This window comes from Glycine soja, chromosome 4 (genome assembly GCF_004193775.1).
Source record: "Glycine soja cultivar W05 chromosome 4, ASM419377v2, whole genome shotgun sequence".
NCBI classification, from domain to species: Eukaryota; Viridiplantae; Streptophyta; class Magnoliopsida; order Fabales; family Fabaceae; genus Glycine; species Glycine soja.
In genome coordinates this window covers 45,143,627-45,160,837 of record NC_041005.1, presented here as the reverse complement: position 1 = coordinate 45,160,837, position 17,211 = coordinate 45,143,627, and the positions used below count along the sequence as shown (strand labels likewise).

The 17,211-nt window shown below is 30.3% G+C and overlaps 2 protein-coding genes across 2 annotated transcripts; one reads left to right on the top strand and one right to left on the bottom strand.

Moving 5' to 3' along the window:
- Positions 1–1,475: 1,475 nt before the first annotated feature.
- LOC114409851 (2-oxoglutarate and iron-dependent oxygenase JMJD4) lies at positions 1,476–5,971 on the top strand. Its single transcript, XM_028373487.1, has 9 exons — positions 1,476–1,831; positions 2,041–2,223; positions 3,030–3,192; positions 3,323–3,440; positions 3,789–3,858; positions 3,952–4,032; positions 4,707–4,763; positions 4,862–4,973; positions 5,286–5,971. The coding sequence occupies exons 1-9, from the start codon at positions 1,517–1,519 to the stop codon at positions 5,759–5,761; spliced, it is 1,575 nt and encodes a 524-aa protein (XP_028229288.1). The 5' UTR covers positions 1,476–1,516; the 3' UTR covers positions 5,762–5,971.
- A 5,044-nt stretch (positions 5,972–11,015) lies between these two features.
- Positions 11,016–16,801, bottom strand: LOC114409850. Its single transcript, XM_028373486.1, has 7 exons — positions 16,144–16,801; positions 15,922–16,008; positions 15,156–15,374; positions 14,306–14,470; positions 14,031–14,084; positions 13,799–13,945; positions 11,016–11,603 (listed from the first exon to the last, which is right to left on the bottom strand). Exons 1-7 carry the CDS (start codon positions 16,513–16,515, stop codon positions 11,226–11,228), a joined length of 1,422 nt encoding a protein of 473 aa, XP_028229287.1. The 5' UTR covers positions 16,516–16,801; the 3' UTR covers positions 11,016–11,225.
- Positions 16,802–17,211: the final 410 nt, after the last annotated feature.

The window sequence follows — 17,211 nt, the reverse complement described above, 5'->3', positions numbered from 1 at the left end:
TCGTGTTGGGAATAAATTTGTATGTCTACGATTCAAGTCATCATGTAATCAATTCTAATTTTAATAATAAAATATTATTTTATTTTCATTATCATATTTCACTATTTGATTAAATGATCCATTTGATAATGTTCTTAATTAAAATTAAAGACTTGTTATTATAATAGAGATTATGATAATGAGAAACAAGTTTTTCTAATTTTAATCTAAACTGTTCTTGATCACAAGATTATTGTAAATAGAATATCAATAATCCGGATAGATTAATATATGTGTGATAGTATTTATTGAATAAATATTAATAGATCTCATTTAGTAATTTGCATATATAGATGAATTATACGTTAATGTGATCATTGAACTGACTCAATTGAAATTTTTTAATGGTTAAAATTTATCAAAAAGAGGTATAATAGCTTCCTTTGTCATAGTAATTAACAGGTTATTTGTTGTATTTTGATTCCGGATACCTAATGCTTTAAAGCACTTGTTGAATGAATATTGGATATGATTAAATACCTGTATAATTAATGATAAGGAATCCATCAACTCTTGGTAATGAGTTTGAGCTCTATGAATAAAATTATATCCTGGCCACAAAAATTAAATGAAAGAAGAAATAAGTTTCTTAAGTCATTATGAGTTAACTCAAAAGGGTTTGACAGTAATATCATACTCTAGAGTTAACCCAGAGTTGTAAAGATGGAATAAATTATTACACTACTCTTCTAGTGATTCTTGAAACTAAAATGTTACTTCATGCTATCTGGACGTTAAGGAGTGTTGTTAAACGCCGGAGTGTTGTTAAACGCCTACCTTGATTAGTATATTAATTTGATTAATATATTACTGGCTTAGTATTTTCAATTTTAATTGCTAAATGATTAGTAATAAAAGGTAACAATAAATAATATAGTTTAGAAAAGTATGCTATCAACAATGATTTTGATTTGATCATAAATTTATTTGGTATCCTTAACTGCATAAATAGAGTCTTAGATCGCATGTTGAAAATATTTCCAATATCACTTCTCTATTTTTATTTTTTTCACTTGTCAAGGTTGTTGACGAATAGAGGTCAGTCTCGGTGTGTGGATACATGTACAATCTTCACCCTATTAAAGAATTTTTATATTTCAAGAGCTCATTAATAGATACACTTTTTAATATGTCATCTATTTATAATATAATTTAAATATAAAATAGATCATTTTATTCCACAATATATGTTTTGTTGAATACCTTTTATCCAACACATCGTGGATCTCCATAATTTTTTGTCATACAACCAAAGCATATCATCATTGTGTATGGTGAATTCTCAAACTTTTTTTTTTGTTTTTTTTTTAGATCTTTGTTTTTGTTAACAATACGGCAAAAATTTGTTTGTGTCAAATATTTTTGTCAATAAAAATAAGGGTGTGAACTTAATGTTAATGTAAGAATTACAAAACCCAGGCCTAGTTCTGGTATAAGCCCAGTGATAGAAACGAGGCCCAGTTTATGCAAGATCCCGATGTTCTCTTCTTCTTCTTCTTCTTCTTTTTTCGTGGTTTTCTCGGGGCAGAACCAGAAGCAGAAGCAGGTTGTGAAGTGTGAGAGAGGGATGAGTATGGGTCCCATCAACATAAAGGGTGAAATAGAGAGAGTGAATGGGAAGGAACTGAGTTACAGTGAATTTGTGAAGAGATATATGGAGAAGAACCAGCCAGTGGTGCTCACTGGCCTAATGGACCCTCATTATTGGAGGGCTTCCACTGATTGGGTCACCCTTCAGGGCCAACCCAACTTTCAATATTTCTCCACTCACTTTGGTGCTTCTAAAGTTCAGGTATATATATCCATCCATACAATACACCCCATCAATGTTTAATTTGATGACATTCATTAGTTGTTATGTTTTGATTTTGAATTTGAATAGTACTCTTCATTCTGGAATTTCTAATTTCTATTGTTGGATAGTGATTATTTGTACTCAAAGTTTAATATGATTATAAAGGAAAATGATTTCAAGCTGATTAAATATTTTGTCAAAGGAAGGTTGCTGATTGTGACACCAGAGAATTCACTGATCAGAAAAGAGAGGAGATGATGGTATCAGATTTTATAGCACGGTGCCTTCAACTTGAGGAGGCTTCTGCTGTTCAGTGTTATAATGAAAATAGTTCAAGTAATGGTCCCTCTATATCTGTACCGTATTTGAAGGATTGGCATTTTGTAAAGGTATGTCTTTTAGCTTTTTGTTACTTCTCAATTGATTAATGTACCTCCTATCTATCCTATCTTTCCTGAGTTTAAGTCATCTTTGAAGGGTCAATTTGGTGTCCCCGGAAAAATTTAGAGATGGGAAACCACCCATCCTTTTTTTTTTCCAACTGATTTTTACCATGTTCATGCATCTAGCCAATTGGAATGTTGGATGAAAGGCTAACATCTTATCTTAGCAAATCTAATTTAAAACACCTATCTGAGATTTGAACTGTCTGATTTTCATCCAACGGTTTTTATTTGTGAATACATGAATGTGTGAATGCTGGAATCCGTTTCCTTTTTTAAGGAGGTACCAAACTTACTGTAAAATTTTAACTTTCACGTTGTCTCTTTTCCCAAAATGCCATCATTCATATCATCAATCCAAATGATGCATGAATTTGGGAAGCAGGGGTGGTTGGGCATTGTGGATAACAAAGTTGACCAATTAACATCCCCATTAATTTTTAGTTCTTCATCAATGTTTTTTGAGCAAGTGATTTTCTATTGGTATTGTTGCTTTACCTGAAATCTAATTGTAAATTGAATTTTAAGGTGTTCCCTTGCTATTTGTTGCTAGTGCAAGCTCCCTGTGTAATCAATTTGTGAGCATGTAGCTCACACATACCATAAAGAAGAATAAATAGAATTTAACATATGATTAGGATGTTTGGTCCTTTTGCGTTGAGAATCCTCGTTGTGCAAGAGCTGTCATGTTTTATACTCTTGTTAGTACAGATGATGTTTTGCTTAGTAATTTTCTCTTCTCACTCTGGCAGGAGTATCCTGAATATGTAGCGTACATCACTCCAATGTTCTTTTGCGATGACTGGCTCAACCTGTATCTGGACAACTTCAGAATACATATTGATTCTGGCACACAACAACCAGATGAGGAAATATGTTGCTCTGACTATCGATTTGTTTACATGGGGGTGAAAGGTGTGATTATAGGTGTAATAAATTCTTCTAGTAGAGCAATGCATATCAGATTATTCTGTACTTCCCTTTACAGAAATGAAATGAAATGAAAAACCCACCAGTAACCTCTTTCTTTCAATTATTCTGGCAGGATCTTGGACTCCTCTTCATGCTGATGTTTTCAGGTCCTATAGCTGGTCAGCAAATGTCTGTGGAAAGAAGAGATGGCTTTTTCTAGATCCTTCCCAGTGTCATCTTGTATTTGACAGGTATGAATGCATTGCCATATAGAAATTAATGGCATTTTTTTTTCAAATAAGAATTAGGTCAGTGATTAAAAAAATATATTTAAATCTATCAATACTTAGTCTTTTTCTAAATTACCTATCAGCTATGATTACTATTTATCCCCATCTTTGCCAAACTTTTTATTCTTGGAAGATGGCATTCCCTCATTCCTCTCCCATTCTTTCTTTGTTTGGGTTCACTCTGCATAAAAAGAATCATTCTTGCTTTATTTTTTGTCAGTTTTTCTTGGGAGGTGGGGTTTGGAGTGCTTTGATGTGTTATCTTTTTGCTTAATTGTCAAACCTAAGTTCTTTTTACCTTTGATTCAGGAATATGAAAACTTGTGTATATAATATCTTTGATGAAGTATCAAACTCAAAGTTTCCTGGTTTTAGCAAGGTAAATTTCTAGTTTCCATTTTCTCATCAATCTTATTTTTTCAATTAGACTTTTTTCTACTTCAGCCTTCAGTGGGTTTGTTTGTGTATGCAGGCTATCTGGTTAGAATGCACACAAAATGCAGGTGAAATTATATTTGTTCCAAGTGGATGGTATCATCAGGTTCATAATTTGGTATGTTCTGGTTCACTATCTGGATTGCTGTTATATTTCTGCTTGATTTTGGAAGTCTGTCAAACAAGGAACAGTTTGATATAGCAAATAAGTAATGACTGTGTAATACTTACATTTCCACTTGGTTTGGTCCCAGAAAATTGTATTGACACTATTAGCTTCTTAGATTGTGCAGACTAAAAGAAGCTTCCCTTGCTGTTTATATTTTTCTGTGTTCCAAATGGAACTTGTGTTTGATTTATTGCATCTCTGATAAATCTAATGTTCTCAAGGAAGCTAGAAAACCCATGGGACCTAGTGACGAAAGGATGTGGTTTCCACAAATTCTCTATTAAGATCATTGGCATATAGTGAAAACTTCCCACTGAGTCATGGTTAGTTGATTGATTGGATTAGGTTCATGTTCAGAAACAATTATTTGAAATAGTTGTCTACAAAAGCTTTTAGGAAACTGACAAAATAAGCGATTATTTCTCCAAAAATAAGGTGAACTATACACACTAGAGTCTATAAGCACGACAATAAAACAATTAGGATAGAAACTGATGTAGCTTTTGAAAACATTTATTTCCAGAACAAATAGATTTCTGTCTACGGCAGCTTTATCATCAGATGATTTTGTCCATGATATTTGATATGATCTAATAATTTGATGGTGTCTCTTACTCTTTCAGGAGGATACAATATCTATAAACCACAATTGGTTCAATGCCTATAACCTTTCTTGGGTGGTAAATTGAGAATTAAATGAAATACATATTTGAGAGTCAAGCTCAGCGATAAATATAATTGAACTAAGTTTATCTCATGACTTTTCATGCTATAACAGTGGAATTTACTTTTAAGGGACTACAATGAGGCCAAGGAATACATAGAAGACATCAAGGATATATGTGATGATTTTGAAGGTCTCTGCCAGCGCAATCTTGCTGCTAACACAGGTGCAGTATATATGCTGGTTTGATTGCTTTTTCCTACCATGTGTCATGAATTTTTCATATGCTGTTGGGGCAAACTATTGTGGACATCTTAAATTAAAGATCTAACTCAATAGTATAAAAATCAGTGGTCATCCTAGGTTGATTTGTTAATTGTTAAAGAATTTTCTGATGATCAACTATGAATAAAGGGTCATGGTATTCTTTTTAATATTAATTTCACTTGATTGATCTAGCCACATAGAAAATAAATTTGACTCTTGAGAATGCTTTAGCTGGTTATATAAGTTAAACTGACTTATACTCTTAAAACAGGGATGAATTTTTATGACTTCTTTACTTTCATCTCGAACTTTGCCTTGGCCAACTTGGTGTTGCTTCGTTATATGAATAGAAGATATGGAAATGGCACTGGAAGTTCATCAACAATATCTCAGCATTTGTCCATGAATCTTGGGTGTTTAAGGAAGATTGCATCAGAGATGAAAAGCATGCATGCTCTAGAAGGAAATCATGATTATGTTGTGGATATGATTGAAGCATTTAAAGATCCTAGGTTTTCCAAATTATGCATGCATGTAGGAAGAACATATATAATGATACAAGAGCAATCTTACTTGTCCTTGGATTTTGAGAGCACTTCAATGTGTGATTTGGTGGACCTCAATGATATGAAATCATACACATCTCAGATCTACACACCTGAAGATCTCATTAAATTTATAGACAATGGTGTTGCAGAACTGGGTGACTGTTTCATTGAGGAGCAACCTATACTCCATGTTGCTTGAATGTCCTTTTGAAATTCATGTTTGACAACAGATTGTGCTTGAACTTGGGACCAGCAACTGCAGTCTTACAATTTTTAACTCTTTCCTTCTGATCTTATGAGACAAGAATGTTATCACCCAACTGGCACTTGTCCTAGTTTTTTGGGTAGCGAAAAATTTACCAAGGGGCTGGTGCTTTAGCTCAAGGCGAGGAAAGCCTTCGTGCTCAAAGAAAGCTTACAAATGACTTTTCATTTCCCTCACTACAAATAGAAAAGTGGGTTTTGAATCTGCAACCTGGCAAAGACTGTCCTACTCTACTCGACCAACCCTTTAGGGGTTACCTGTCCTTATTTAAGTAAGCTTTACTCTTCACTCCTATCTTTACTCTAACTGACCTCTCCTACTTTTCTCTCATTTTATGTTCCATTGGTCACGGTTACCCTTTATTGTTGTCTCTTTGCTTCCATAATTTTACATGTTCCTTGCTTTCTTTTCTGGCCATTCATAAACCAATACCTCTTTGATTTCAACGTTCCAAGTTTCTGTTTCTTACAGTAGTTGACCCTTTTTTGTGCCTACTAAAATGCTGACTTTTGTTTCTGATCAAACTTTTTATAAGTATATGATATAACTGTTTGAACTTCATGTGCATCAGTGGGCCAGGTCTGGTGGGTTCTTTTCGTTGAAACTCAGGAGTTGCAGGTATCACATTGAATCATTGTGATCAATTGTGTCTCCTTTTGCAACTTGGCCTCAATCATATCTGTGTGAAGGTGGTTCACTAAGTTTCTCACCCACAAGGTTTACCTTTCCCTACAGACCGTGGCAGTTTGGGGTACCTTCCTCTTGTGCCTTTTGCTTTATATCTGTTCGTTTTATATTTGTAATTTATTTGGAATAACTAACACTGAAAACATTTTCTAGGCTGTCATCAAATTAAGGATTGTTATAATATAATTGAAAATTTTGTTTTTTTATAATAATTACTTTGAAAATCATATTAAGGTGATATCTAATTCATAAGTATGTGTATCAAAATTAAATTGAGAAAATAGGTGATGCACCTTTATCTAATCACAAATAACTATTTATGATAAGTTAGTAAAGGGGAATTTTTTCTTTTACTTCTTTCAAGTTTAACATAATCAATCTTATGCTTGGGCAGATATTACCTGAATTGCTTAAGTGTTGGATTATTATTTCTGTTATTTTATATGAGAAATAAATAAGTGTTTTTTAGAAACTAATATATGCACTGTAAAAGGATTATCAGAGTTAATCAATCAGAATTATATATATATATATATATATATATATATGAAATAATTATCTTAAAATACATTGGTCAATAAAAAAAATAACAATTAATATTGGCCCATAAATTAACGACTAACATGTTGGCCAATAAAAAAAATTGACCATTTTTCATCCTTATCCATGACTAGATAAAAGTATAATATATTTTGTGCACACCTAAATGTCTATCTACATCTCAAGAAAAAAAATTGAAAAAAGAATACTAAATAATATAACGTGACAAGAAAAATAAAATACATTAATAAATATTTATAATATTAGGGCATTCATAAATCAATGTTCTGAAGGTATTCTTCCAAGTTCCATCACCTTCTCTGTTTTTTTTATTAAAAAAAAATACGTTTCTGAATTTTTATTTAAACTAATAAACCATCATCTTAGGATAATTGGTCATTGTCCTTTCCTTGACAAGAAAGTAGTAGGGGTCTCTTGTGTCTCATACATGATCCATAGAAGCGTGACTAGTGTCAACTGACTCAACTCTACTTCATGGGGTAGTAAAATAAATAGTTAGTTTTTTTTTTTTTTTTCTGTTTTGCAATGATAATGCAATCCTAACATTGAGTGACTCCAGCATTACATTTATGGTTTGATTGGTAGGGAGGAAATAAATAATATTAAATAAATTTTTTGTATTTTTTTTAGACTTATATTTTTTATACTTTGCTTTAATTTAAAAATTTCTTGTTTATTTTTATCTTTAAAATCAAACACACTCTTAATTAAGATGAAAGGGAAAGGGATAAAAGAAAGCAAAGAATAATAAAAGATATTTTCTTTTATTTAATTAAAGGGAGAAAAAAAAAAGAAGAAAAGTCACCAAAAGAAAAGAAAAGTTGATCTTAAAAAAATATTTTTATTTTATTTTCTTACATATATCATATTTTAAAGACAATTTAGTTTGAAGCATTGTTAGTCATTAATATTAGCAGCTTTTTTAAAGAAGAATGGGGCCACCAAAATTTCTTCTTTGTTTCTATATTTTAAATTTAATTTTTCTTCTCATTTTCTTTTTGTTCAAACAAACACTTTTTTTTTTTTTTTTACGTTTCCAGCACTTTTATCTTGAAGTTGAGATCGATGTTGTTTTCTTTCCATGTGGATAAGGAATTTAAATTGTTGTTACATGAGTAAGAATAAAAGAAATAATAATAGTCGTTTCAGAAAAATTGAAGTTGATATATTTCAACACACCAACAGTATCATAGTATTCACGAGCACAAAATATGGATAATTGATTTTTTCATCAATTATTGAGGTTACTTAATTTATTTTCTAAAGTGAGATGCTTATTTTAGAGAAAGCAAATCTAGTATCTTTAAGTTAATTTTAAGCAATAATATATATATATGAAAAATAAAAAAATATAATACATATTTAATCTTATAATGTTTTTTTTTACTTTTAGTTTATTAAAATCAATTCTAATTTTTTTTTGCATACATCAAATGATATTCCATAGCTAATCATTAAAGATAATTTCTTCAAAATATAAAAATTATTAAACTTGATTTTGTCTTTCTCAGTAACCCATTTTCTATACACAAGATATCAAACTCTAGGTAACATGGGGTGTGCAAAAAAATCGTTTTGAATCAAACTGATCCAAAAATGGAACCGAATTGCTTTTAAAAAAAATCAAACCATTATGAAAAAAACTAAATTAAATCATTTTATGAAAATAATTCACTTAACCGAACTATTTTTAAAAAGATACCGATTCAGTTCTCTAGAAAAACTGATTCATGCATGAATAAAAAATCAACTGAATTAAATCAAACTAAACCAACCATAAAAAAATTGAATTGCTTTTTTTTTAAAAAAAAAAAAACTGAACCACTTTATAAAGTGGTTCAAAAATGGATCAATTCATATTTAAAAAAAAATTAAATTTTTGCACAATCAAATTTTCATTAGTAGGACTACACAAAAATTATTTACTACCTATATCACACTTTATTGCCATAAGGTTTAGTGTTAAATTATTAAATACTTAGGCTATCAGTAAGCCCATATTCAAAATAAGACAAATTCTTTATTATTCTGACTATTGTATTTCCTAAATTAGAATTTTAAGTTTTCTATTTTAAGAAGATATACACGGGACACAAAGAGGGTGGATTGTGGACAATTGGACATCAAATCTAACATCCATGTCTTCTGTACCAAGAAGACCTACAAACATTGTTCTCTACCGAAACTCCAATGATTATCCCGTTAAAATATTCTTCTTTTTGTCTTTTTGTTTTTAGGGTTGAAATTCTTGAAACAACAAAGGGTAGAAGCTTCACTGCTTCAGTAGCAAGTCTTGGAGATTTGTTTTAATACTACTACCATGCTTGTTTGTTTCCCCCCACATGCAATGCCACAAATGATGGATAATGGCAGTAAAATACGCAGCAGTTCTCATTGGGTTTTGTTTCATCATGCACCAATATTCATGCTAGGCTTATTGGTCAAAGTCAACTTGTATTTTAGTTAACATCTTTTCCAATTTCACAAGGGAAAGAGACATTGGTCTTCCTCCTAGAATTACATCTTCCCAAAAATCAAAGTAATTAAACTCTCTAAGTAGAACATGTTTTTGAATTCCACAGGGGAAAGGAATAGTAACAGTAAGAGACACTGCACCCCCTATCATCTACATCTTCCCAAAAGTCAAAGTAAACCCCTCTATTTTTAATTTGTCAGTATAAAAAAATAAAACATTTGGCAAAAAACATATATAGTATTATATAATCAAAGCACGTGAAGCTTGTAATGAAAATAAAACCCCTAAAGTTAAAAAAAAAGTTTAATTATTAGTTTATTCTCTGTACTTGTTTATACGTAAAAATTATAAGTTTTACTGACAAATTTATCTGTTTGACCCAAGTAAAAATAGAATTACACAATCTTACCTTTAATGACTAATAATAAAATTTAGACAATTATCTTATATTTTGAATTCTCATTAATACTATAATTATCACATTTAATGTACTATTTTTAATTTCTCTTTCAGATAATTTATTTATTCTCATATCATTTATGTATAAAATCAAAACTCTATAATTATTAATTAAAAGTTAATAATTAAAATTATACTAAAATTAAAAAAATATATATAAGCAAATTATAAAATCTTAATAATTAATATTTTTTAATTAATTATAAAAATTTATACTCTGTTCACTTTAGATAAATAGTTATGATAAAAATTAATTATTAATATTTTAATATTTTATATTTTTTACATATATTTATGCATTTTAGTATAATTTTAATTATTAACTTTTAGTTAACAATTTTCCTCAAAAAAAAACTTTTAATTATCAATTGCAAAGTTTTTAATTTTATATGTAAATCATGTGAAAGAAAAATTAAAGGTGATACATTACATGCGATAATCATAGCATTAATGAAATAATTCAAAAGATAAGACATTTTTATTTGGAGTGACAAACCCTTTATTGATATCTAAACGAGTAAATTTAATACAATTTGGTCTTACTGTTAACATCATTACTAACTCTATTATAAAGACTATTATAAATTTTCTGGCCATGCAAAACTTTTAGAAAATTTGTTGAATTTTTACAGTATATGAAAATTTCTGTAGCAATGTCAGGTTTTTTTTTGTTACAAAGGGAAAACAACAATATCATAGTTAACAAAGTTAAAAGATAATTGATGGCGGAAATAAAAATACATTAAACGAAAAATAAATGTGTTTCTAGTCCTTATAATTTTACTTAAACTTAAATTAAATTGAGTTCATGTACTTTTAAACGGATGAATATTCAGGCTTTTAACTTTTAAAAATACATGAATTTAATCTTTTTTTAGGTTTAAACTTAAATATTTAGAAACAGTTTTACACTGTTACAAAATTGAAAGAACGATTAAATTCACGTTAGAAGATTGAATTCATCAATTTAAAAATAAATAACAAAAATTAAGTTTCACTAAAAAATACAGGAAACATAAACGCATTTTTCCTACATTAAATTTACTCATCTAAAGACTAAAAGTTACAATTTTTACGTATAGAGCCAAAGCAATAAATACAGAGACAAATATAAGAACCAAATTAATAATTCAACAAGAAAAAATGGAACAAAGTGGAGATTCATGTAATAGGAAAAAGCCTCTAAAAATAATCTCTATTGGGGTGGTATTTTGTTCAAGGGCATCTCACATTCCTTCCAGGCCCTCCATAGTAAAAGTAAGTCCCCCAAACATTGTTGGTTCCCTGCCATATGTTATAGCAGTTGGAATGATCAGCCAAAAGGTGAATATTTCTAAGAGGAAGCAAGCTATTGTCCCAATCAACCACTTGTAAGTTTCTAAAATATGCTGATTTTCTAAACCCTTCTTCAGCAAAATGGCCACTCCCCATTTGGGTGTCAGTGTGGTAACCCCTTGAACGAGTGTTCACAATTTCTCCTCCAAATTGCACCATGCTCGCATGGTTCCTCAAGTGACTGAACATGTTTGCTGGCCAGTACCCAACTAGTAGTCCTGACCCGAATTCCAGCCACCAGTGTCCATGCTTTGGATCCTATACACACAGAATTTCAACACATGTAGTATATGAGGATCTTTGAAAGGAAAAAGGTTACAGGTAATATAATTGTGTCTAATTTTCACAAATGAGTTGTCATGCTTAATATATATATGTTCAGCAAGGAAAAGGAGAAATTATTAAGTGATTTGAGATTATTATAGTCTCTTTTGTCATATAGATACATATAATTAAATAATTAAGTGTTTTTAATTTATTTATTGTTGTAAATTATAAAATTTAAGATTTTTTTTTCAAAATACCTAATAATTTATTGAAAAAAAGAGCAAAAAGCAAAATTGAAATCTCTCTTTTATATATATATATAAAGAGAGATGGAGGTAGAGTAAAACTTCACCTCCAAGCGCTGTTAGTGTTTTAGATCCTTGAATTGCTTACATAGATAGTGCCAAAAATATCTTTTTTGGGTAGCTATTAGCTAACCTATAAAACAAATGAAAGTCTATCAACAATATTAATGAAAAGAGAGAAAATATTTTAATTTTGAATTATAAATATATTATCTTCTTTTTATTTTATTTCTGGTTTTTAGAGGTTTGAATGGAAAATACTATAAATAATAAAAATTTGTTTTCACTATTTCTTATATAAATCTTTAAAAGTGAGAAAATATTTTAATTTTGAATAATTAATATATTTTCTTCTTTGTATTTTATTTATTATTTTTATAGGTTTGAATAGAAAATAGTAAAAACAATATAAATTTATTTCCACTATTTCTTATATAAATATTTTTAAAATAAAACAAAATAAAAATTACTGTAACATTTTTTTAATTAAAACCAATATAAGAAATGAATTGAAAACAAAAAATTTCTTACTGTTGTTTTCTTTATCTTATGGTGTATGTTTGAATCAACTTATTTCAGAATTAAAAATTATAAATGATTTTTTTTTTCATTTTTTTCTAGCCTTACACATTCATAGAGTGTGTTTATGATTCAACTACAGAACATATTCCTCCTAGTTACAGAGAGGACTTCAGCTTTAAGCAACCATTTGTGCTTCCCTAATTAAGTGCGACACATTCACAAATACCCAAACCAGACCACCCACGCTACGTGGAGTAGCAACCACGATTCAATCAAATAGTAACAAATCGAATTGTGCTTAATTTATTAATGATGTTGTTAACTAGTGCTCTTAATACATTAATTAAAGAATTAAAAAAATATATTTATTGGATAAATTATAAAAGATAGTAAAAAAAAATTATGAATAACATATTTTTTTTTGTTTTTCAATAAAAAAATATTTTTATTTTAAATTTTTTAGCTAATATTGTTGGAGTATCGGTTAACATTTGCCATTTGTTAATATAGGCACACGTTAAAACTGGTAGTTTATGATTATTGACATTATTATTGGACAAAAGTAGAAACGAGAAAAAAGAAACATCATGGTCAAAAGGGTCAAGTGTAGCTTTTGGTTCTTGGGAAGCCAGTTACAGTAGACCGGAACAAAAGCAAATTAGGCGTGAAGCTATAGCTTTATAAAAGGAAAGGAAAAAACATGCATAAAGTAGACCCCATCAAGGTAACTAACGGAATCTTCCATTTCAAATAGCAATAACAATGACATGTAGAAAAACTTATAAAGGAGAAGAAAAATCAAACCAATTAAATTATTGTTTGACCATACTTAACTTTTTTTTAAAGCAAGACCATACTTACTTTAGTTCCTAACAGAACGCTCAAATTTAAAAAAAAAACAACTTTCAAACCATAAATTAATTGAACTTTGTGAGTTAAGCAAAGAAAAGTGATGACTGTTTCTTTTGTCCTTAATTTTTGTTGAAATGATAGTAAATTGTCAATTTCATTATTGAAGTGTTATTATCTTTCCTAAATTAATAGTACCTAAAAAGTAAAATCAATTATTTAAGTAATATGGGAAGTATTGGAAATCAAACTAAGCACTCTTTCAAGCATTAAAAAAACTCTTCAAATTGATCTTTCAACTTTACTAAGTGATAAATATTCAATATTTTAGAAATCATTTAAATTATTTTATTATTTTGGAGCTTATTTAAGAAAAAAGAATAATAGTTGAGAACTATATTATTATGAAAATCTACATGATTGAGAAATGTGAGCAAGTTATTTTTGAACTTCTTAATACCTAAATTTAAGGACAAAATTGATGGTTTATTGAAAAATAATAACACTCACCTTCCAAATCATTAAGCCAATATCAAATTGTCTTCTGTTGAAAGCGGATCTTGGCGAAATTGCTGCACCTATTGCTATCCTATTGTTGATTTGGATAAAGCCTGAACAGAGTAAGTTGTAGCACCCAGTTGTTTGATATGCATCAGTCTGTTAACCAACATATATATATCAATGAGATGCATGAGAGAAAGAAGCAAAAAGAGGAATGTAAATGTGTAAATGTAATACTCACAGTCCAATAAGTGAAGAACCTTGGATAGTTGTCTCCATATAGTTGTGGACTTACCTGAAAAAAAAAGACCTTGTATTATTATTACTTATTAGCCATAAGTTATAGGAAATAAAAAAGAAGACACGCATTTGCCACTCAATAAAAAAAATAATATATATATATATATATATATATATATATATATATATATATATATATTGAAAATTAATAAATGAGATAAGTATGAAGTGAGATAGTATTTGCAAAGTGGGATAATTAAGAAAGTAGGGACATGCCTGCCAACCAGCTTCTATGGTGTTGAGATCTTTACCAAAGGAGCCAGCAATAACCCACATTTGTGACAAACTGAATTCAAATTCATCAGTTACACGGGGTGCCCACACGTTTATGCTAGCTTTTGCTCCATAATATTGATCCCCATTTACAAAAACTACTGCATGCTGCAATAACATTTAAGAGGTGCATGCCAATTTGTCAATAAATAAACAAATACACAAATACTTCAATTCATGTGCAAAAACATAGGACAATATATTTATTTAATTTTGCTGAAGAATTTATAAATGTTTGGTATCAACTAAGGAACATAGATACAAGGAGAGAGTCCTCATCTATATGTCATGATTTTGATTTTACTTTTCGGTGCAAACAAGAGGCAAACTTTTACTAGTGATGTCCGTTCACTGTCTGTTCCCTGCTGTTTTTGGAACTCAAACTGTACACAAATACGGAAAAGCAGTGTCTCTCTTTTTCTTTATGAGGTGGAAAATAGAGGGAAATGAAAGAAACCTATCAGATGAATCAATGCACTATCAAATAAGAAATGGAAAAAATTACATGAAGAGAGAAAAGAAAAAGATTCCTTTGAAAGTAAATGCAAGGAAAACAAAACTTTGGTACAGTTTCTTATATGTTTTTTTTTATGGAGTTAGATTTGAAATTAGAATTGGAAAATTCCAGTTCTATAATTCATATAATCTTTAATACAAACTTTTATCATGTAAATTTTTATCGAAGTAAAACTCTAATTTTGATTAAAGATACATATAATACCTAAAAATCTATATCTAAGATTTGTCTGTAAAAGGAAATGTTAATTTTAGTTTTTTTGGTCAAATCACAAACCTCGTGACCACTGCCAGTAGAGTCTCTCCGTACAGGTCTTGGTTTTCTTCCAAATCTTTGGATAGAACTTGCTCTGAGAATATCCTCTTCTGTAGTTCTTCTGATTGGAACAGTTCCTTCTGGGCATGCTTCACCAGAATCACTCCACAGCTGAAAGCTCTCAATTACCCTTTCAGCTTCACCATTGGTGTGGTTCCCCTTTGGCCTCTCTGGTGGATCCTGTAAAATCCAATGCCTAAATTAGACCTTTTAGTCCTTTACATAGACTACAACAACAAAACAACATCCTAGCCACATAGGGTTTACATAATGGTTGCCTCAAACTCAACAACAACAACAAATAAGCAATCATCTAAAATCTCATAGCAATCACCCATCAAGTGGCGTGTGTTGTTTCAGATTAATCTTGAATTTGATTTTTGGACATATGACTGCATTAAACATTTAGAACAAAAATTTTGTCATTTATAGTAATTCTACTTAACTCCAAGAACATTACCTCCTAAGTATCTATAACAATAGATATCCTTATTATACCACAAAATTTGTTTTGCCTTAATAAGTGAACATCTAAAATCTCAAAACAACTACCTATTATCAGCAGGCGGCAGATTGTTCTAACTTAATCAGTATTCTTGAATTCGTGTTCAAATGCGTAAAATATTCAAAAGAAGAATTTTTTTTCCCTTCTAATCATCTTATCCAACTCAAACAAGATTAAAAGACAAGGCCATTTGGTTTGGCATGAATGAGTTGCTGGAATTACCAATACTATGTGGCCTCTAAGCTTAGGATGGTCAAAAGCATGTTGTTGGTGAGATAAAACACAATCTATCAAATCACCATCTGGACTCTGCAACAAAATAACAAAACCCCAGCATCACTAAACCACAAGAAACAAACAAAAAGGGAAAAAAAATGATAGTGTGTGTCACTATCATCAGTCACCACAGGTTGTTGTAGAGAAAGAAAAAGAAAAGGAAGATGCCTGAATTGTCTTGACAGAAGGCTTGTTGATTTTCTTCAAGTGTGCTCTGACTCTCCTCAACTTGAGCAACTCATGATTTGGCCTAAAAGTGTGGTTACTACCTTGCAAAGGGTGGCAGAGTGCTGCTGGGGCAATTGAAGTAACAAGGAGCAGCAAGGCAACAAAAGCAGGTAGCACAGGTGTAGCATTTTGGGAAGTGGAAGAAGCAGCCAATTTTGGAGATTGGTTTTGTTGCTCTTGTTGTTGTTGTTGTGCACATGTGTGTTCTGGGACAACATCATCATCATTGTTTGGTTGTTGTATCATCATCATGCATTGGTGTTGTTGTTGTCTTGTTCTGTGGTGAGCTTCAAAAAATGGATCATTGGCCATAACTAAAACAGAATTTTGTGACTTTGAAGAGAAGAACTACTGAGAGAAGAACTCAAAGTTTGTTCACTGCCTTCTCGTTTTCAAATTGTCAACAACTAACAACTTAAAGTCTTCAACAGCTGGTCCTGCTTCCTAGAGAGAGAGAGAGAGAGAGAGAGAGAGAAAGTGTTGTGGTCTGAATTTATGCTTCCATGCCCACACCAAGAACATTCAGAAACCGGTTTATAAAATAGATCCCCATGGTGGGGTTGTACTTCCATGTTTGATGTTCTCTTCCAACTCGTGCTATGCACACCAGAGATATAGAATTAGAAATTAATAAAGTACAAGTTTATATTTACTTTGTAGGTTAGGCCCATATAATATTAATTTTTTATTTTCATAACTTGAAATACAACCGAACTGATATAAATGTGTGATGAGATCTCACTTTAGATAATAATTGAAAAGTTGATCTTCTTATAAGTTAAAAAGAAGATCCATAATTGTCTTATTTATCCATAATTGAAAAAATGCTCACTAGAATTGGTTTTTGCCATGTTTTCAATTGGAAAAGAATGTCTTCCCTAAAGATACCTGTGGTCTTGCATCAAGACACCGACTTTTTTAGCTTTGTTATTGGTTTTTTGCTACATATTTATTTGGTAAACACATGACATTAAAATGAAAATGGAACTGTTGAGAAATATTAGTTTT

Coding starts and splice junctions, on each gene's coding strand:
- LOC114409851 (XM_028373487.1), top strand. CDS start 1,517: ATGTTCTCTTCTTCTTCTTCTTCTTCTTTTTTCGTGGTTTTCTCGGGG. Junction 2,224..3,029: donor AGGATTGGCATTTTGTAAAG/GTATGTCTTTTA, acceptor TCACTCTGGCAG/GAGTATCCTGAATATGTAGC. Junction 3,441..3,788: donor TGTCATCTTGTATTTGACAG/GTATGAATGCAT, acceptor CCTTTGATTCAG/GAATATGAAAACTTGTGTAT.
- LOC114409850 (XM_028373486.1), bottom strand. CDS start 16,515: ATGGCCAATGATCCATTTTTTGAAGCTCACCACAGAACAAGACAACAA. Junction 16,009..16,143: donor CTTCTGTCAAGACAATTCAG/GCATCTTCCTTT, acceptor ATTTTGTTGCAG/AGTCCAGATGGTGATTTGAT. Junction 14,471..15,155: donor CTACTGGCAGTGGTCACGAG/GTTTGTGATTTG, acceptor ATGTTATTGCAG/CATGCAGTAGTTTTTGTAAA.